The 22301-nt window shown below is 40.7% G+C and overlaps 1 protein-coding gene across 1 annotated transcript in view; it reads left to right on the forward strand.

Annotated features, from left to right (window-relative positions):
• dagla (diacylglycerol lipase, alpha) overlaps nucleotides 1–22301 on the forward strand; it is a 40728-nt gene that overhangs the window by 11489 nt on the left and 6938 nt on the right. The window contains exons 2-18 of the mRNA XM_038702106.1: nucleotides 9302–9403; nucleotides 9499–9710; nucleotides 9907–10008; nucleotides 10112–10250; nucleotides 10392–10479; nucleotides 11244–11378; nucleotides 11481–11558; nucleotides 12071–12194; nucleotides 12547–12698; nucleotides 13764–13847; nucleotides 14994–15071; nucleotides 15327–15407; nucleotides 15665–15807; nucleotides 17258–17326; nucleotides 17419–17491; nucleotides 17980–18188; nucleotides 20188–20314. Coding sequence (XP_038558034.1) covers nucleotides 9309–9403; nucleotides 9499–9710; nucleotides 9907–10008; nucleotides 10112–10250; nucleotides 10392–10479; nucleotides 11244–11378; nucleotides 11481–11558; nucleotides 12071–12194; nucleotides 12547–12698; nucleotides 13764–13847; nucleotides 14994–15071; nucleotides 15327–15407; nucleotides 15665–15807; nucleotides 17258–17326; nucleotides 17419–17491; nucleotides 17980–18188; nucleotides 20188–20314 — 1989 coding nt within the window. The 5' untranslated portion in view covers nucleotides 9302–9308. The remainder of the gene's footprint in view (nucleotides 1–9301; nucleotides 9404–9498; nucleotides 9711–9906; nucleotides 10009–10111; nucleotides 10251–10391; nucleotides 10480–11243; nucleotides 11379–11480; nucleotides 11559–12070; nucleotides 12195–12546; nucleotides 12699–13763; nucleotides 13848–14993; nucleotides 15072–15326; nucleotides 15408–15664; nucleotides 15808–17257; nucleotides 17327–17418; nucleotides 17492–17979; nucleotides 18189–20187; nucleotides 20315–22301) is intronic.

A 22301-nucleotide genomic window follows, 5' to 3' on the forward strand; every position in this document is an offset into this window, starting at 1 on the left:
ATTTTCAGTTTCAATTGTTAATTTAATCTGTTCTGACATATGAACTGTATGCACACTTAAATATATGTTCATTTATATATCGTCATTGCAGAATTGAACAATGTTTTCACACCATGCAGATTTTCCTCATATCTTACAGGCCTAACTAGACAGTGATAGTAAAAGGGATTTTTTATTTTATTTTATTTTTTTCTGAGGTGTTCTCAGCGCATTGATCTCATCAGAATCTTGGGAGTGATCAATCAGAAATATCGATTGACTTCACACATTCTGCGGTTATCGTCGTTGCCTAACAGAGACCTGAAATGCAAGAAGACAACCTGAAAACAGATTGGCTGAATATAACAGTGTCCGGTTATGTTAAAAAAGAATTTTAACAAGGTGATTGTTAATAAATACATGACTCCAAAGACCACTGATAATGATAGTGATGGCTAATGATAATGCTGGGCTAAAGGCTATTTTAATGTGCTTCCTAGGTCATAACTCCCAGTAATTAGTCATTTAAACAATTGTCTGAAATTTAATCCACAAACTCTTCTATTATCTGTTTATCAAGCAAAAATGCTATACATCCTTCGACTTCAGCTTCTCAAAAGTGAAGATTTGCTGCTTTTACACTTGCTATATGTCAGAGGTCGCATGCCACTGGAGCAAATAGGGGTTAAGTGTCTTGCTCAGGGAGAGGCTGTGTTAAAAGCCACAGCCAGAAAACTGTGGCTTTTAACATAATACACCCTCTGTTAGCCAAAGTGTTGGTCCAGATTTCATGAAAGCAGTGGTTATGAATGACTGAATGTGCTTGTAAACCTTCTGATGTAACAGATTTTAGTAACTGGGAAACAGTGAGGTCGGCACTGATGAATTTGATTAATTTTATCATTGCATAGTGTGATCTTGTTAGCAGTAGTTAGTTATGTTGGACAGATCATTCCACACTGTCTGATTTGATAGTATAATCTGTATCTATAATCTTAAGTGCCAAAATGATCTGCTATTTAGGCAACAGTGTTTTGGATTAGGGATTAAGGCAACAGTTACCCGCATAGTTGCAGTAGCACAAAAAACTTAATTTGGAAACCATTAATCACCCAGTGCATGCTGGGATAGGCTCCATCCGCTGTAAGCCCGAACAGGATAAGCAGTTTAGAAAACGGGCGGATGCATGGATAGATAGAAAGAAGGAACTGGTACTAGTAAGTAATTGGACTTTTTACTTTTACCTTTTTATTATAATCTGAGTAGATCTGCTCTTTACACTACAACAAGGTCACACTCTCTAATCCCATTTAATTTAGAATAATGTCATAATGTTTTTTCCACTCTTGAGGTCTCTGCTGGGAGTTTAAGTCATATCGTAACAACAGGCCTGGAGGGGAGTGCTGATAACAGTGTCCCTGGCGGTCTAGTGTGGGCCTTCTCCATTTAAGAGATCTGCGCGATTTCACCGTCCTGATTGTTTTGGCCTTAATGAGATTCGGGGGGAGTTCAGATGTTCCCTTTTTTTCTTTTCCCCTCTTTCCTCCCTCCCTCCCTCTTCCACCGCCCTCTTTAATGTTACTCCAACCCAGATAGAGTTTAGCAAGTAGCTGTGAGGTGACTTCAGTCACATGAACCCATTCACATGCCCTTGTTTCTTTCACTCTCTTGCATTACCTCAAAGCTGAGGAGTCACAAAGTACAATGAATACTAAAAGCTGGAATCTGTAGCTCAAGAGTTTTGCCATGCCTGATGTATATTCCTCAAGTTCCCAGTCTGCTCTGAAGCTTTAGATTTTTATGAATAATCACAGCAAGTAGCCTAGCCAAGCTTTGTGTTGGGGTATCAAACCATTTGCTGGTGATAGCTGAAACTAAAGACGTTTTTCTTCCAACCAAACAGTACCACAGCTGATTTCACAGTTTTTGGTTGAAGGTGTGCCAATCTGTGAGACCACCTGCTGTAGTGCTTTGATTGGAAAGAAAACCTTCGTACTGTCACTCTGCTGTTCATAGTTTAACCACTTTGCAGTTAGACAGTTGTAATCACCTGCCAGCTCTGCTCAGGCTAAGTTGCTGTCTGTCACTAAAACATATTTTACTGGGTATACCTTCCATAAAATCACAGATTCCTGATGTGTTATTGGATCCGTATGGTCTATTATTCAAAGAAATTGAGGTACCACCTGAATGTGACAGCATCAGTGTGGCAAATGTTGTGCTGTCTGTGGGGTCGCAGGTGGTACGAGCCCCTTTTCATACAGGTACATATCAAGGTTTGAAAACAGGGATGCGTGAGATAACAGAAACACCTTAATATGAAATCTAGTAGCCTTACTGTGAACACCAGTTTCATGAAGCTCACAAGACCGTTGTATGTGTTGAACTTTATAGCTATGTTTTGGCCTGTAGGTTATTGCGTTGTTAAGCAAACATGGCATAAAGTGACTATCAGGCCCCATCCACGCTACTCCGTTTTAGTTTATAAACGGAGAATTAAAGCAAAATCTCTGTCACACACGATCTCTGTCCACATCAGTGTTTTAGCTGCGTTTTAGAGTTGATCTCTGTCTATACTAAAACAACTGAAAACGCACAGTGGCCGTTCAGGTACACTGGGCATGCGCGTGCCGGTGTAAACATGAAGCAGATGATCTATTCCATAGTTACAGAAGATTTTGGGAAAGAATACAGAAATGTAGACGAAGAATCAGACCAGATTTTTTATTTTTTTTTGCATGGACCAATAACGAGCTGGGACTGTTACTGAATGAAACACGGGAATGAGTGCGACTCGTTGCAAAGTAAATTGCGACATGCACAGTACAGGTGTAGGCAGATAAGTGTTATTTGCATGGTACAGAATATTTCAATAAAAATGCTAAGTCAAAAACTCTATAAGAGGCGCACCGTGTGTCTGCTTTGCATGACTTGTAAGACCCAATCACAGAGCCGAGCGTGAGCGTCTGTGTCATCGTTTCTAAAGTCCTCTGTTTTTGCCCATCTTCACTAAAACGCCCGCCGGAGTTTCAAAACGAAAAAGGGATCAGAAGCGTTTTCAAACTTTGCTGTTTTAGTCTGGACGGGAGGTGCAAACGTAGCAAAAGGTCTGTTTAAAAAAAAAAAAAAAAAAGGCAGTAGTGGGGATGTGGCCTCAGTCCGTGTTGTTGGGAGGTGAGTAGTTACAAATGTTTATTGGAGACAAGGAGACAAGTAGACCTCTTTGCTGCTACAGTCAGGTGAATAGCGGGTGTCTGCCTGATTAAGGTCATTCATAAAGCAAAACTAGTTACAGTAATTTGTTCCTCTCAATAGAATCAAGAATGAGTTAATGATTGCCTTGTCCTTTCACCTCATTATGTCATTCACTTTTAGATGAAGACCGTGCTTGTTATTTTGTCACAATACCCATCCAGGTCCACAATGCATTGTGTTCATATGAAGTACATGGCTTATCATTCCAGCTCAATATTGCACAATAGTAGAGCTGGTTAATAAGGCAAAAACATATAAGTGTAACATTTTATAATTTTAAAGTGACCTGTTTACTTAGCAAAACACTCTTACCTTACAGTACGTGTATCCGTGAGCCTTAACAAACATATTGAATGTATTTTCTTACTCATAAAACATTAGCAAAGCCAATATGTTTTGTTTTTGTTAACGTAACATCTTTCCTCCCTCCCCGCCTTTGCTGGCACATTACTGTGTTTCTTGGTGTGTCACAGCAACATTAAGTGGAATAATGTGAAACTATTATCAAATAAACAAAACGTGACCTCACTCATTAAAACATTGCCCCATGGTCAAAGACTACACATGGTATCTGTGTAAAATAACAGCCCAGTACAAAATTTATTTTATTCATCATTATTAAGAATTTTTGATTTAGAGAAAATAATAATAATAATAATAATGATGATGATGATAAATGGATGCCAGTAGAAAGAAATGTTGGCTTATTTCAACCTTATAAACTTTGAATTGTTCTTGTCCCCTCATTTATTCCCATGGCACAAAACACATTGGGCCTCATTCACAAATATTTGCTTAAACTGTATATATGAATGTAATGAATGTGATTTTTACCTGATTTTGTTTGTACTCTGCAAACAAATTTACTACCTCAGACCATGCATACACACAAATGATGAAGGCTTGGCTATCTGAAATACACATTTTTACAAAATGCACAGCATTTTTTTTTTAGCAAAAGGCTAATGGACAACAGTATTTAAAACCTTATAGTTTAATAATGCATTGTTCAGTGCAGTGTCAATATTCATGAAACTGACACGAAACTTTCATCCTCGATCAATTATTGTCATAATTAAAATACGTAACTATAAAAACTAAGTGTCCCAGTCCTAGCTTTCAATGGATTGCACGAGAATGCCCATATTGAAATGTAGCAGTTTTTATTTTCTTAGTTTTTGTTGACCTATAATGTGGTAAGAACAAAATGGGCCAGTGCACACTTGTCATGAATCCAATTTTGCAAAATAAGAACTAGGGTTGGGCCGATAGACGATTCCATCGTCCATCGGCGATGGCTGACAGACATCATGATGTTGAGCCGGCATCGTGATTGTAAACCACCTGCCCCCCCCCAGGAAAAAAACTCAAGTTTTCACATTATACCATCCTGTGAAAGCAGGTTTTAATGACCATGACATTCTTATTATTGTCTTATGTATGCTTTGCACCTGCCTCAGAATTGTCTTCTCCCCACACACTCACACACACCTCAGGTAAACCCCCCGGCTTGCCCAATGAGGCCCATTGATTCTAAATACTACTTATTGCATGTGCGTAGACATTTCTGTCTGGCATATATTGTATCCCTTGAAAATAAACATGAATATTATAAACATTTGCTGCATCCCCCACAGCAGTTGGACTAATACACTGATCAGCCATAACATTATGACCACCTGCCTAATATTGTGTGAGGGGGGGACTTTTGCCACAAAAACAGCCTTGACCTGTCGAGGCAAGGACATCACTAAGGTGTGCTGGTATCGTGCACCAAGATGTTAGCAGCAGAAGTCCTGTAAATTGATAGGTGGGGCCTCCATGGATAGGACTTTTTTGTCCAGCACCCACAGAAAAGAGAATTGGGGAATTTGGAGGTGAAGTCAACACCTTGAACTCGTATTCCTCAAACATAGCTGAACCATTTTTGCTTTGTGGCGGGGCACGTTGTCCTGCTTAAAGAGGCCACTGCCATCAGGGAATACCATTTCCATGAAAGGGTGTACACGCTCTGCAACAATGCATAGATAGGTGATACATGTTAAAGTAACATCCACGTGAATGGCAGGACCCAAAGTTTCCCAGCAGAACATTGCCCAAAGCATCATACTGCCTCCGCCGGCTTGCCTCCTTCCCATAGTGTATCCTGATGCCATGTGTTTCCCAGGTAAGCAACGCACCCAGCCATCCATGTGATGTAAGAGAAAACGGGACCAGTCCGCTTTCAGCAGTGGACAGGGGTCAGCTTGGGCACCCTGACTGGTCTGCGGTAACACAGCCCCATACGCAACAAACTGTGATACACTGTGTGTTCTGACCTTTCTATCAGAACCAGCATTAACTGTTTCAGCTATTTGACCTACAGTAGCTCCTCTGATGGATCACACAAGTGGGCTAGCCTTCATTCCCCACATCCATCAGTGAGCCTTGGCCGCCCATGACATTGTTGCCAGTTCACCGGACGACTTTTGATACCTGTTGATTCTGCAGACCAGGACGCCCCACAAGAGCTGCAGTTTTGGAAATGCTCTGACCCAGTTGTCCAGCCATCACAATTTGGCCCTTGTCGAAGTCACTCAAATCTTTACGCTTGCTCATTGTTTCCTGCGTCTAACACATCAACTTTGAGGACAAAATGTTCACTTGCTGCCTAATATATCCCACCAACTGATGGGTGCCATGGTAATGAGATAATCAGTATTATTCACCTCATCGGTCTGTGATTATAATGTTATGGCTGATCGGTTTAGTCATATAAAGCAGGAATAGCTGAACGGAGCAATTCAACATTTGTGTATATGGTGTTTATAATAGATGTGGTCGGTCATAGTCAATCCAAATAGAAGAACTGACATAAATAAGTCAGTCACAATCCTGCTAAAAAAAAAGAATAGGAGCCCATTTTTCATGTTGGTCGCAAACAATAGGGGAAAGAAGCTTTGATCCGAATTTAGACATAATGCAAATCAGCGCAGGTGTTTAGGCTCAATAAGCAGCACTGGAGAGATGAAGGAGGGAACAGCTAAACATTGGGGATAAAGAAGTTGCAGAGAAGTAGGTTATGATTTTAAGACCTTTTTAGACCTAGCATGAAGATAGGATAGAACTTTTATTTTGTCAATACAAAGCTCTTGGATTGTGTTGAATTTTGTTACAAGTTAAAATTCCATTGAAGGGGGTGAGTTGGTCTGGGAATCCATTCTGACAACAAGGTCTCCAGTGTTTCTGTGTGTAGTTATAGGAAAGAAAAGGGATGTAGAAAGTGTAAAAGTTATTTCTCCACCAGAGGATCTGCACAGAGGAAATGCCAGTGTTTTTCTACCCATCACTTCTGAGAGCTATGTAGGTGGCAGCACAAATGCCTCAGTGAATGGGTTTTTTTCTTTGCCTGATTTCTTCCTTCAGAGGTAATTAGGTGCATTCTTGTTGAAGTACAAACCAGAAAAAAAAATGTTTGTTTACATTTTCAGGTTATTTCATAAGCTAGATGATCTCCTTTTTTCTGCCTCTAAGTCTAAGAAACCTTAGATCCATCTTCAGCTTGAGATAATGTGCTGCGCAATTGATAATGAATACATGTTTGGTATAAAGCAGGGGTTTTCAAAGTCTTAGACTGCAGGCATCCCCGCAGATAAACCTTGGAAAAAGTTGCCCCCTTACTTTATTTAGTTTGCTTAGTTTCGCTAATAGACTAATATTGCTGTTTGACATAACTTCACACTACACCGAATACATAACAAAGGTCTGCCCAAAGGCATTTATTAGTTTATGACTCTGGGAAAGTTGGAAAAAACGTAAAATTCCTTAAAACTAGCCTACTGTTTCTCTGAACTATCTCTTTAACCAAATCACACACATTTAGGCTATTCTATGAGTTCTCCTATAACATTTTTTTCACTTCCATTCACTGAGCCTCCCCTGAAACTCTTTGGAGCCCCCCTGGGAAGCCTGCCTGCCATTTTGAAAAATAACCCTGGTATAAAGTATTGCAGCGATTTTGTCCGAGGCAAGTCTGTCTGAAGGGGAAACTCCTTGTGGTCTGTCCAGGGTCTTCTCTTTTGCATTCAACTTCGCAGTTAGCCTGGCAGTTTACAAGTAATAGTGCTTTCTCTTTTCAAATCCCAACTCATGTTAGTGCAGGACACTTGCTGACTCTCTTCAAAGCTAGTCTTTTCAGAGACCGTCTATCTATTTGCCTGTCTTTTGTGCATCTGTCATCGTTATTATGGCATGGAGCTACAAAAGAAATTGTTTGCACACATATAACTTTATTGTTTACACTAGAAAGGATGCACTTTACGGGACATTGTGAAACACAAAGCACAAGGACCACAGGTGTTATTTTCACAGCAAGTTATTGTTGTGCAGACCGGCAGCTTTTTTTTCTACAGTTGTTTAGCTGGATTTTGGTAGCTTGCACTTTCACCTTCTAAAAAATATTCCAATAGCCATAGACGGACAAGGAGTAATGTCATGCATGTTGTCATGGCACAACCTGACATGCATTAAAAAAAGCATTACTATATTATTATATATAGGGGTGGTTATGGCGCAATGGATAAGACGCCTGCCTTTGGTGTGAGAGATCCGGGTTCAATCCCCACTGTGACCCATCCACCATTGTGTCCCTGAGCAAGACACTTAACCCCTTGTTGCTCCAGAGGCGTGCGACCTCTGACCTCTGTAAGTCGCTTTGGATAAAAAGCGTCAGCTAAATGTCATTGGTCTATATAGACTTGCAACAACAACAAAACAAAAATGCGAACAAAGTTGGAAAATATCAAAGGGATGTCAAATGAAGAAGGATGCTGCAGGATGTGCCAGTACTTATCTATCCTCTCTTTTCGATCAATTTCAATTAGTAACCTTACCTAGCCAACCAACCTAGCCTAACTCCTGCAATTTTGCTAATTTATGAACCCCCCCAAATTGCCTCTGCAGTTACAGCCATTGTGGAAATGCAGATTACTGCATCTTTGTAGGGGTATTCATAGATTTTTAGACAAGAAGTTATTGTATAATACTGCATTTACCTTTTGACTAAGAACTTATGCAACTAGCCATTGTCCTATTTTATGCAGGCACGATGCAGAGTGAGACTTTAACAACTATGATGACTGTGGTATTAAAGGGTGAAACAATGAGGGTGCTGCCAGTTTCTCAATAACTAAACAAAATGTGAAAAAAATGTTCTGAAACAATACTAAAAAGCAGAGCTGTGCTGGATAGTGACAAACAAGAAATGTTGTTGGGCTGCTTCATCTGTTGCTAAGCTCATCTATAACCCTATAACTGGAAAAAAAAAACTGTCCTTTTTTAGCTTTCAGCAAATATGCGGGAGCAGCGTATGATAAAGGCTGTATCAGCCTGTATCAGCACCGTAAGGCCTGCATCAGCCTGTCTGTGGTTTCTTCTCTCCCTACTATTTCCTTCCCACCATGCCTTTTACAGTTTATTCTAGTTCATCCCAGAGGCAACTTGAGTAAACTCACAATGCTTTTTCTACAAAGAGAATGGACAGAGTGACGTAAAAGAAGCTTTTTCACATGGCCATAACCAGCGTGGTACCATCATATATCAAAGCTGGTCCTCCTTCTTTTGTTGATTAAGTGGTGGTTTTTCTCTGCATCCCTTTCTCTCATAGTTTCATCTTCTCCTCTTCCCATTATCTTTCACTCTTCTGCTCTGTGCAAGCCTATTTCCATTATAAACCCTGCAGCCCTCTTTCGATTGTGATGTAGAGAGTTTAAGAAAGAGAAACAAAATCCCTTCCCTATCCGTGCTGATGATGCAGAGCTTTGAGCGAGATCTGACCTGTTGAGAATGTACGAATGTGCTTTGTGTTTGTTCGTCATTGGTATGTCCTTTTTTTTTTCTCCCCCCCCTTCTTCTTTAGTTGTTTGAAGCTTGGCAATTGTAAGATTATGAGGTACAGTATCTAGGACATTAGGTTAAACCTTTTCAAAAATATCTGTGATGAACTGAGGCATAATGACTTTTCAGGCAAAGAAGCAAGGTTGCAAAAAATGTCCCTGAAGTTGTCTCTCTCCCTCCGTTCTTCCCACAGGGCAGTGATGCCTGGTATGGTGATGTTTCGGCGGCGCTGGTCAGTTGGCAGTGATGACCTGGTGCTGCCCGCCCTCTTCCTTTTTCTATTGCACTGCATCTGGTGAGTCAGTGTTTCTTCCACTATATGGATTTGTTTTTATTTTGCATGTATATTTTATTTTTTTATTTATCGGTGTCTCTGGCATTCATACTCAGGTTGGTAGTTCTATCTGTGGTTCTGTTCGGCCTCCCGTATGGCTCAGACCAGTCCTGTTCTGTAACGCTGGTGGACCATGGCCGAGGGTACCTGGGCATCCTGGTCAGCTGCCTTATCTGTGAGAGCGCCATCATGTGGTTGAGCATGAGAGGCAGCATTCTCTATACTCAGCCCAGGGAAGCTGTGCAGTATGTCATCTATATACGACTAGGTAAGACCCGCAGGCACACTCACTTTTCTTTCTGAGGCTCGCTTTTACACAGGATTACCTCTTGATGCCTGTGAGAATTGGAGGAGGTGGTTGGGAGGATTACTTGTGGTTCCAAGTTAAGATTTGAACAATGTTTATATTGATTGGGCAGATATTGATCATTCTCCTCACTCCCTCTCTCGCTTTATATCTCCAGCAATCCTGTTGGTCGAGCTAGTGTATGCTGTGGTGGGAATTGCCTGGCTTGTCCAGTATTACCAGCCATGCTCTGATGTCACTGCCAAAAACCTGGCTTTGGGTGAGTGAAAGAGTATTTAAAGGAGAGAATTGGAATGGACATTTTAGGTTAAAAAGAGGGTTGTTATGCTTGAATGTGAATAATGTTTTAATATTCTCTGCAGGAATTGTTGCATGCAACTGGCTCGTGATATTCAGCGTTTGCATTACCCTCATGTGCACCTTTGATCCTACTGGTCGGACATTTGTCAAACTGAAAGCCACCCGTCGGCGTCAGCGTAACCTCACTACGTACACACTCAGGTATTAGGCACTTAGATCCTTTATATCTCTCTCTGTCTTTTACTTTGTCTTGACACAAAACTCAACTAAAACACAGCATCAAGGCATGCGCATCTTACCTGTTTTTCACACAAATTCTTTTTGTGTTTTTCTCCCCATTAGACACAGGCTAGAGGAAGGCCAAGCCAGTAGCTGGAGCAGGAGACTAAAGTTCTTTATGTGCTGCACAAGAGCCCAGGATACACAATCAGTGAGTCACAACACACACTTACCCGTTTCCTCTCTGCCCTTACAGTAAAACGGAAAGGAATGAAACCAGAAATATGCCATTGAGCCAGTCATTAAAATAAGCCCTGACCGAATGAGTCAAGACTCTGACACAGAGAAGCGTATTGCTCAGCTACTTAGTGACAGAATTATGCATTCAATATAAAATATGAATGTAAAATTATTTCATTTCAGACTAAATCCATTTAGAATCTGTCTGTAAAACAGTAAAGCATAACTTCAGTCATAGAGATTTCAGTAACCACCATTCACCAGACTAGACTGTAGAACTGAAGTCAAAAAAAAAAAAATCCAGAAAAATTGCAACAGTCCAACTAACGTGACAAACCCACAGATTACCATGCTTCAAAACGTTCAAAATATCCAGACTGTTATACCATATGCCATACATCCATACACCTGATGTCCAAGTGTGTATTTAGAGTAATCAACAAGTACCATATTTTTGGAAATATATATTACTGAATTTGTGAATTTGAGAAGCCAAAGTTACCTCGCCTTTAGGCTAAAGTTATGCTACCTGATTTAGAAATATATATTTTAAAGTTTGTTGTGGTTGTTTGTGTGGACTGTTATTCACTTAAACAGAGCACAACAAGCAGAGGGTCAGACAGTTTAAAGGTTTTATGATGATTATGTCTATTTTGTAGCAAACCTGTACTTCAGTCCTCTTTTTGTTACTGTGCTTGGACAACATGTCCTGATATCTGCTACTGTCCTGTCCAGGATGCGTATTCAGAAGTGGCCAGCCTTTTTGCAGAGTTCTTCAGAGACCTGGACATTGTGCCTAGTGATATTATTGCTGGCCTGGTACTTCTCCGCCAGAGACAGAGGTCTAAGAGATCTTCAATCCTGGACCAGGTATCACTGTCTATAAAAATATTTTAACGTGTGTATTTCTGTGCTTGTGTTGGCAGTTGCTGTAATGAAAATTACTTTTCAATTCTGCTTTTTCTTCCTAAGGGCAACAATGATATTTTAGCCTTCTTATCTGGAATGCCTGTCACTCGTAACACAAGATACCTGGACCTTAAGAACTCGGTGAGTTTCTGTGTGATAATAAATTCACAAAGTCAAGGGTGATTTGTGTGTGTATATCACTTGAAAAACCACGTGAACAGTGGACTCGTAAAAGTTAAAAGGTTTAGAACAATAAGAAAAGTACAATATGCATTTTAACTCCATTCGTAAAAGCTCTTCTCTGTCTTATTTACCCTTAAATAATTTTTTTTCACCAGAAAGCTTCACAAACTGCAATAGGGAAGAAGAGAAATTGTGATAAGTAGATATAAGAGTAATTGAAGAGGCCGGTCCCTTGGCTAGTTGATTTGATGAGAACTCTTTTTAAAAATCAGTTTTTCTGCAGTTGTTTACAGTAGATTTCTGTGCTATTAGTGTGTGTGTGTGTGTGTGTGTGTGTACTTGTATGTATTCATCTAAAATTATATCTGTAGATTTGAGTATCTCAGGATTTCTGAATTGTGTAGTTGCTCTTATTCCTCTGTTGTTCTGATGCACTTGTGTGTCTGTCTGTTTGCCTGTCCCTCTCCTAGGCCGAGATGAACATGTACAAAGATGTGTGTTATTACATGCTCTTTGCCCTGGCTGCATATGGTTGGCCCATGTACCTAATGAGGAAGCCTGCCTGTGGGCTGTGCCGCCTTGCAGCTCCTGCCCGTAAGAACTCAATCATAAACCTACACAGTTTTGATCTGTTTGTGTTCTGTCTCTCTGGAGCCTCCTCAGTGCAGATCACATTTCACATGCGTCAACACTTCCAAGTCTTAATCCACTGAGACAATACCACTCTAGTTAGATTCACTCACTGACACAAGCAATACCGAATTAATTACATACTCTCATCCAGAGTGTCTGCACTTGGATACTAGATTATTCCTGCAATCCTACCAATAAACTGTATTTCTCTTGTGTTTGTCACACCTACTGTTTTACAAAATGATCAGCCATTTATGTATTTGTTTGTTTTTTGTCTTTGCGTGTTTTCTTCTTGTCTTCCTCTCACACCCCAGCTGTACGTCAGTGTCTAGCTCTCGGTTGTCTCAGTCCGTGACAGTGGAGGAGGACAACTGTTGTGGCTGTAATGTCCTGGCCATACGGAGACACTTCCTGGACAGGGACCTCAAGCAGGTTCAAATTGTCTACACTTCCTGCCATGATGCTGTGAGTACAACCGGCTAACGAGCAGTTGGAAGTGTGGAGAGGGTGGGTTGTTAGGGTGGGCATTTTACTGCAAAATACACAGTTGAGGTGAATTATGATATGCCCTTTTTAGGCAGCCCTGCACATGATGTTAAGCTTGCAAACCAGACTGTAATCTTGTCAAAGAAACATCATCAACACAGAGCTGCGGTGCAGTGCTGCACATCTACAAACTGAGAGCTATTCTGATCATTCAGTGGCTGTATTTTGTAGTTTTGCCCATAATTTGTATCTGTTTTGATAACACTTTACTCACCAGTTTAGTTGAAATATGGGGAGCCAAGTTGCTGTGTCCACATCCTCGGCAGTAAGTCAAGTGCATTCCTAGTAGGTGTTGGACTCCACCAAGGCTGTGTGTGATTGCTATGGACAGAATCATAAGGAGCAGCAGAAGATTGGAGAGTATCCACTTTGGTGACCTCAGGATATAGCATTTGTTCTCTCAACATGTGATGCAGTCTTTCTGGCTTTACTGGCTTACTGAGTGATTTACTCAGCTCACTTATCAAACTGCATTCCAGTTGAGATATTTGGATGGAGAGCCCTCTTCTGTGAGTGGTTGCAGTAGGTAATGTCAGGGACTTCTTACAAACCTGTGTAATTAGTATATCATTGCCTCAGTGTTGCCTTGTGCACTTTTGTTGTAAAGCTGTATCTAGTAAAGTTGCTGCATCGCCATGTTAAGGGAATTAAGTTAGTGAGTGATAAATGTCTGATCGGACAGATTGACAGATATTCAGGTAACTCATTCTATTTTCATGCAGAATGTCCATAGCATTCACACCACCACATGATGTTAATGATTTGTAAAGCAAAGCACTTCTTAGTGAGGTTAGCGCTGAGTTTCCATCTATAAAATTCTCCCATGGAGTGACATATGTCTGTGAACTGTGCCAAGTGGAGAAAGGTTTGCTCATTTCACTGGAATGGAAGTGGAACCACGATATCTCCTCCTCACTTTACCCCTCGCCTGGTCCTCTCACTTTCTCATCACCGTTTACTGTCTGCCCTGCGTCTTCCACACAGGTTTACGAGACTCCGTTTTTCGTGGCAGTGGATCATGCGAAAAAGAAAGTTGTCATCAGCATCAGAGGAACATTATCGCCAAAGGTGAATTTTTAGCTTTCTTGTCTTGTTTGTACAGTAATACTTGTTCAGCTCTCTCTGAACATTAGTGGACCTTATTCCCTTCAGCAACACCAACACCTCCGGAGCAGGTGAAGTTCTCATAGTTTAACGCAGTGTTCTCAAACTCCTACACTCCTCATGCATAGAGCAGAAACGTGACAGTCCAATATAGAAATAAATGTCCTATCAATTTTTTACATAAGCATTTGAGAAAACACCTGTAGTGTTTTAAGAATAATAGATAATAACTATAGATGCATTATGGCCTTGTAACAAAGGCAAAATGTGTTTTGAGAGGAAAATAACTACTCAGCCCATGGATATCTGATGCCTTGCTCCCAACTGGTTTAAACATGCAGTTTTAGCAAATCAGAATGCATGTACTGTTTGTGCCTTGTTGGACGTGCAGAGTACAAAGATTAAAGACGCATTAACAAAGTGTGTGAATATTTAAATCTATGGTGGGCCACACAAATGTTGAGCCCTCATTGCCTTAAGGACAAACTTCAAACTTCTGACATTCATAATCAAGATAAGAAACCCCTTTTCAGTCCAGTGTGATCACTGGACTGAAAAGGAGGTAGGGTAGCATTTTACCTATAATTTTGAAATGGTAATATAAATAAAATATAAAGTTAAAGTGAGGCTGATGTATGGAGTCTATTTGAGAATGTACCTTTCCTCGTCTTATAGCACTTGGTACAGTCCTTCTGGGACATTTGGTACAACATAAGAAATAATCAGATTTGCAATGGAGATTATGAATGATGTTTTGAATTCCTGTGTCTGATTTGGGGTGATTTGGGGATAGCGCAGTGAATAAGACACAGGCTGTTGGTGTGGGAGAGCTGGGCATGACACTTAACCTTGAGACGCTTAAGACGCTTAACCAATAGTTGTTCCAGAGGCGTGCGACCTCTGACACATATAGCAATTGTAAGTCACTTTGGATAAAAGCTTCAGCTAAATGACTTGTTGTTGTTGTTGTTATTATTGTTATTATTATTATTATTATTATTATTATTATTATTATGGTCTGTGCACTTCCCCGTCTTCGCTTCATCCACTTGTCTACTCTGCTTTATGCTGTCTGTTGTAGAATTTTTACATTTGTCTTGTGTGTATCAGGACGCCTTGACTGATCTGACGGGGGATTCTGAACGTTTGCCTGTAGAAGAGCAGCAGGGCACCTGGCTTGGCCACAAGGTCAGAGATTGCTGTTTTAAACTACAATACATTTAGTATAGTCCATTGTATAGTCTCCTCTGTTCTCTATAGCGCTGTTTCAACAAGTAACGTTATCCCAGACTCCAAAGGCCATTTCAATTGTTAATAGTAGAATAATTGCTGTGGATGTTTTAATAAGAGATGAATGACTCAGACTTCCTGTCCATATTTCTTTCTCTCTCTCTCTCCATCCTCTCCTCCACTGAATCCCTTTCTCTTCATTTCCATTCTCAGGGAATGGTTTACTCAGCAGAATACATTAAGAAGAAACTGGAGCAGGAAATGATCTTGTCACAAGCCTTTGGCAGAGACTTGGTACACGACTCAGTACACTGTATAAAGAATGTCGGGCTTAGTAATGAAAATTTTCTAACATTTGCAATGTGCATTTGTATGAACTCCACTGTGGTACTTTAAACAAGGCTACACTATCTGTGTAACATCACACTAGCCCTAACCCTACTGTATACAATTCTACAATTGGCAGTAGAGATAATTTGTTGGAGTGATTGCCTTCACTCTGGTGAGAAACGTGCTGTTGTGAGCTTAACGACTCTGACTGTCTCTCACAGAGCAAGGGCACCATGCACTATGGGCTGGTGATAGTCGGGCATTCTCTTGGTGCAGGCACTGCTGCTATCCTCTCCTTCCTGCTGAGACCTCAGTACCCCACACTTCACTGCTACTCTTACTCTCCACCTGGTGGCCTTCTTAGGTGAGTCAAGTCAGGTGTGTGTGTGTGTGTGTGTGTGTGTGTGTTCATGCAAAATACAAAAGACTATACGAGAGAAGGAAGTTATTACAAGCATGTTTGCCACGTTCATACACAAATCCCATGTTTATGTTTTTTAATCCCAGACATGTTTAAACCAAGTTTGACAATTTCATACCAGACTGCTGTCACAGGTGATACCCTGGTCACCGCTGTTTACTTAAGATCTGAGACTGTAGCTCTTGTTTATTACAGTACATCACTGCTAAACCTCAGCATTATACCAGACCTAATGTAAATATCTTTGATCGATAGAGCTGTAGTGTTTACTCTGGAGAATAAACATGACACTGTGAGCAATGTGGTGTTGTTTTTGTATAGAGGAGAGGGGGCCTTAAACATTCAGCTAGTTTTTTAAGGCATCCCATCATTCTGAAACCACAGAATTAGTTTGCAAAAAGCATCGTATTTTTATTTTTTTTTAAAACAGGGTGTTGTAAAGTGTTTTTGACATGTACCCAATCTGTGGTTTCTTTCATTTTCCTTTTTCCCACCATCACAGTGTAGTTTATTTTTAGTTCAGGGTTCATTTACATTTTGTCTGTCTACACTTGAGCACTATCAAACACCCTCACATACAGCTGGCTGCAGTGTTAACCATGCAAATGATGCTGGAAGAGGGTGTGTACCAAGAGATTACTAAATGCAGCACTGCACCTTTTGCTGTTTCATTGAAGTCAAGACATGGTAATTTGACTTTTAAAGGTATATTCTGACATCAAAACTTCAGTGTATAGGTATTAATGGCTCCCTAGAAAGTCATATGGATGCTCCAAATTAGCCATTAAATTCCCCCACCAGACTGTACAGTTGTATTTACTGAATGAATGGGTCCTGTGTGTCTTGTTTAGATTGTGATACGGTTTTCTTATGTTGTTGTGCCCCATTCAAAAAGCAGCAATGCTTAAACCTGTTTTGTCCTTTTCAAAGTCTGCGAGGTCACACTTGATGCCCTTTTTGGGTAATCTTTTCACATGCAAATCAAATGTGGAAATGGAGATGCTGCTTTTTGCGTCTGTATATGTTATGACACACAAGTAAATGGGAAGGGAGGGTCCACTTCTTCTGTAGGGGCTAGGATTAAATTTTTTGTGGTTTCTCATTTAGTTTGAATCATTTTTCTTGCTTTTTTTTCTGTCCATCTTGTCCAGTATTATATCACTCCTTATAGATATGGCCAGATATATGTATTCCTAAAAACGTCATAGTTTAATAGTTTACAGTCTATCGTAGACCATTATTGGCCTCATATAGCCTCTGGTTGTTCTGAAGAAATTTGGATTAAAACAAATGTTTGTGTGAAGTGTGTGCAGACAACTTAGTTTCCTCACGATTCACACCGTGTACTCTCTCCACAAGTCCTGTTCACATAATCTTTCTTTTATTTATCCAGTGAGGATGCCATGGAGTACTCCAAAGAGTTTGTCACATCTGTGGTATTGGGAAAAGACCTCGTACCAAGGTATCTCTTCTAATTTATCCAGCATACAGTGGTTAACTTCACTTTGCTGCAGTGTTAATACAATAGAGGTATCTGCTGCTGGTCTGTCCTAGGCTTGGCCTGTCACAACTGGAGGGTTTCCGACGCCACCTTCTGGAAGTCTTACAGAAAAGTAACAAGCCAAAGGTGACTCAATCTCTTGAAACTGTAAAAGATGATAATCAGGTAGACTTGTAGACATTTTGCACTATGAAAACATCAACAAGAAAGATGCAAGAATCTGACACATCCTATGAGCTTGTCTGGCCAAGAACATCCATCTCGTAATAACTTAAGGGAATGCTTTAAGAACCATTATTAAATAACATATATCTACTGTACAAATACTAATGCATTACTAAACAGGTCTCAGATTCACAACATATTTGCATTTTTACCCACCAAAGTCCACTACATAAACCCAGCAGCATCACACGTATGCTGCATTTTACACGTTACACGTAGTGGCTGATTAAAATAAACTGCAGGCATCCACACAACCTCTCAGAACACTGCAGTTACAGTATCTCTGCTGTAATTAAAGCATCATGTAGTTCACCCCTGGCTGCTGCATGAGATATATTTATATTTAGATGTTATGTTACATAACTAAAATGCATTTTCCTTTGCAACAGTGGAGGATCATTGCGGGAGGTACCAAATGCATCCCCAAATCAGAGCTTCCAGTAGAGGATGATGATCCTCAGTCTCAGCCAGCAGCGCCCCCCAGCAGTCGCCTGTGGCTCCACCCCAGTGACCTCAGCATTGCCCTTTCAGCCTCCACCCCCCTTTACCCTCCTGGCAGGATCATCCACGTGGTGCACAACCATCCTCCAGAGTCATGGTGAGAAAATTCACTTGAAAGCTGTCTGTAGATTATAGCAATTAAATCCCCAAACGTTGTTCTTTACTGTTGTGGTTTGTTTTTTTTGTTTTTTTTTCTGAAGTTACTGCAGTTATGAGCTTGTCTTAAAGCTCGTCTTTCTACAAAACATACACTTTTACCATATAACTCTAACTCACACAGGCTAACATGGAAGTATAACTGATGCGATGATGATGATGGACACATACCGCAGAGCAGATGTTATATTTGTTTCATAAAAGAACCTGCATCTCAGTGGGGAAAGGTTTACACTGCATACTTGGGACAATATGGTTTTACATTCTTCTGCACTCTCTGCTGCGCTGTATTTTGTCATATTTTGTTTTGTAGTCTTCCTGTCTCATGTACATGTTTTTTCATACCTGGTGTTTTTAATTTTATACAATGTGGAATATATTTAAAAGAGATATATCAATAATATGTATAAAGACAGTGAGATCAAACATGTATCCTGCATCAGCTGGGCTGTAATCCAAGGCCAGAATACATTTGTGGTGAATAACCGGTGGATGTCATTCATCTGAAAAAATTATTCACATGTCAAGTTAGATAACACTGTCCAGTTGGGTTTACATGCTCATGGTAATCTGATCTGTGGCCTGTAGTTGTTCACTGCTGGTGTGTGTCCAGCCATTACATAGAGCCCATTAGCCTTGCAATCTTGAATCACCGTCTGCAAGCTGGTACAAAACCGTGACACAGAAGTGGTTTGGCCAAGTTATCCTAACAATGACAACACAATAACGTGTGTTTGTCATGTACAAAAATGGGGTTAAAAAGAAGATAGGATATATCCCCTTCTTCCTCTTTTCTCTGAAGATAGATTCAATCATTTGCTATATGCTGCTAGTGAACTTTTCTTAACTTGCTGATCACCGATTGCTAAAAGCAGCATCGGCCGATACCGATCACTGGGTCTATTTGGAGCCTTTTATTTATCATGTAGCATTATACAGTATACTGTATACACAGGAGTACGAGAGACGGCAGCGGAAAACAGACTGGGAGTTGTCGCAAAGTAAAAACAGCGACATGCACGGTAGGCTAGGCTTAACTGTTAAGTGTTATTTACACAGTACTTATATTTTAATAAAAATACTAAAACTCTGTAAGTAGCGTGTTTTTGCTTTGCATGACTGATAAGACCGACTCACAAAGCCAAATGTGAGTGTGTGTCATCGTTTTATAAAGTCCTCTGTTTTGTCCACTGGGTCAGCAGACAAACATCTTCTGATTCACCGTTTTAATCTGGACGGGCGGTGGAAACGTAGCTAAAGGTCTCCGTTTTTGTAACGAAAACAGAGAGAGAGAGAGGCAGTCAGCTGATTGAGTGGCACTGCTCTTTGCATCAGGAAACTCACACTGAAGGATCAGTCTCTCTCTGCCTGATGTGTCTGTTAAACTCCGGTTGCGGGTGGCGTGTGTGTGAGATGAGCACAGCTGCGACAGTTTCACGTGATCGCTCCTGCGTGTTGCTCCACTTGTCTGATTGCTGCTCAACTAATTGTAAATGATTATGTGGGCGCGTTAATCCCTTCTTGTCTGAGAAGGACTTTGGTGCTAGCTAGCTTTGAAAACCGCTCACACAGCGTAGTGAAACCATTTTAGCTGCCGCTGAAAATTTGTCTGGCGAGTATTGCATCATCTGGTCGTCTTTTGTTATCGGCATTTTTAGCGACCACCGATCAAACTAGTTAAAGCCATTATCGGCCGATTATGATCGGTGACCGATCGATCGGAGCACCCTTAGTCTGTTGCAGTGTCTACACTGAGGTCATTTGTGAAGTCCATCACAAAATGTTCCATGCAGTGGTGTGACAGCCTGCATTATGCTTCTCTCACATGTACTGTTTTATAAGTGAAGAATACTGAGGCGGGCTGTTGCTAATTCAACATGTGTGTTCACTTAATCTTTCACCATGATCGACAGACTTTCTCTCTCTCCCCCTTTCTGTAGCTGTGGCCAGGAGGAGCCAACATACTCGGCTCTGTGGGGGGACAACAACGCCTTCAATGAGGTCATCATATCACCTGCCATGCTTAATGAGCACATGCCCCACATGGTGATGGAGGGCCTAAATAAGGTCTGTTTTATCTGTGTGCATGCATATGGATTGGCGGGGGTATGGCTTTTAAATCATGTTCTTGATTTCCAATACCGGATAATTTAATTAATGAATGATGAGAATGTGTGGATTGCCTCTAATTACAAAAATTCAGATGCATTCACTGAATATTTTTAACAATTGTACATAAAGGGGTATACCACTTTTTGAAAATGACATAGGAACATATTTAGCATTTTAAACTTAAGCTAGACATCAACAACTGCATTTTCAGTTTTAACATAATATTTCTAGATTTCTGTAATAAATCTTTTACAAAGTTACAGATTTTACAATATAATTGTGGATGTGTTTCTCCTTGTTCATCTGTGATAAATAACAGTACGTACTCTCGTAGATACACTCCAGATTTAATACTGATCCACTTTGTATGTTTGGAAATTTTTCACCGTGATGCTTTGAAAAGCTTTCTCCTAAAATAAAAACTACAATATCCAGTGGTTAACTAGCTTTACACCTGGCAAAGAATATTAATAGAGAAAACTAATTTGAAGATGGGCGATGTATTTATTGTCTCTTTTAAATCTACCCATCTTATGATTTTCATTATACTGTTACACATGATTGAAAAGACACAGGAAAACAAATCCATCCATCCATCCATCATCAACCGCTTATCCTGCATACAGGGTAGCGGGGGGGGGCTGGAGCCAATCCCAGCTGACATCGGCCGAAAGGCGGGGTACACCCTGGACAGGTCGCCAATCCATCGCAGGGCCACACATAGACAAACAACCAGTCACACGGACAGGGCAGGACAATTTAGGGTCACCAATCAACCAAGGCCGCATGTCTTTGGATGGTGGGAGGAAGAAAAACAAATATGGAGTTTTAATATTTAGTGGTATGCCCCTTAAGTGTTCACTTAAAATCATTTTTGAGAGATTTGGAAGATTTAATTTGAGGTATTGTACACGGTCGGTTAATGCATGTCACCCATCATTAACCTACAATTCACCACACCTGTTGCTTTCTTCACATTGCTCCAGTATCAAAGCATGGGAGCTGTTCACTCCTGGTTGGGTTCATGGTGTCCTTTGGTCTCTATGAGTGTATGATTCACAAGCATTGAACATCTCTCCAGATAACAGGGAATTAATTTGGTATGTTTGCATGCAGTGGATCCACTTTGGGGATGGCACTTTCTTGTGGTGGAAGAGTTCCAAGTTTGTTCCTCTGTGTGTCCAATGTGTTTTACTTGGTTTTGCATTGGTGTTTGTGGCTCAGCCCTGTGTCAGTATCTCTGGATGGCTATTTCTGTTTGTGCGTGCGTATGTTCACATAGGCTGTGCCTAGTCTATAGTATGATACCTCTGGTGTTTCTGCAGGTACTGGAACCATTTTGTCCTCTGTGTGAGCAGGAAAATTCAGAACCAGAGGAACTAGAAGTCATTCAACCTATCTGCAGTACTACTGAGTTCATAACCTCACAAACCGAATTAAACTCTAATTCCTCTTCTCCCACCCGCAAAGACCTGTCTTCCACAACCTCCCTCGCAGAGACTGAGGCTGTCTCTGTCCCTGTGGCTGTCGTTGCTTCTCCCTCTCTTTCAGATGCTGAGTCTGTTCTTCCTGTTTCTCCTCCTTTGTCAGACTGTACTTCTGCCTCACAGCTGGGCTTGGTATCTGTCCCCCGGCTTTCTAACAGGCCTTCCACCCCTAGCTCAGGAGCGCTTTCAGTTGAAGATGATTCATGCATTCCACCACAAACCCAATCAGGCCAACCCAACTCTCACCATTGTGTAGATGTGATAGCTACTCCTCTTTCTGAAATCCAGTCAGATGAGTCTAATGGTAATCCGATAGAAAATGTTCCTGTCAAGATAATAACCTCACAAAAAGATGAAGTCTGTAGTTTACAAGTGCCAAAGAATCATTTTGATTCTCTTGCGTAGAATTTATGACACTCATCATTGTGCATTGTGCACAGATGCTAATAAAGTAT

Source organism: Micropterus salmoides, unplaced genomic scaffold (genome assembly GCF_014851395.1).
Source record: "Micropterus salmoides isolate LMB-PRFRI ecotype aquatic unplaced genomic scaffold, ASM1485139v1 Ms_hic_scaffold_6, whole genome shotgun sequence".
Taxonomy (NCBI): Eukaryota; Metazoa; Chordata; class Actinopteri; order Centrarchiformes; family Centrarchidae; genus Micropterus; species Micropterus salmoides.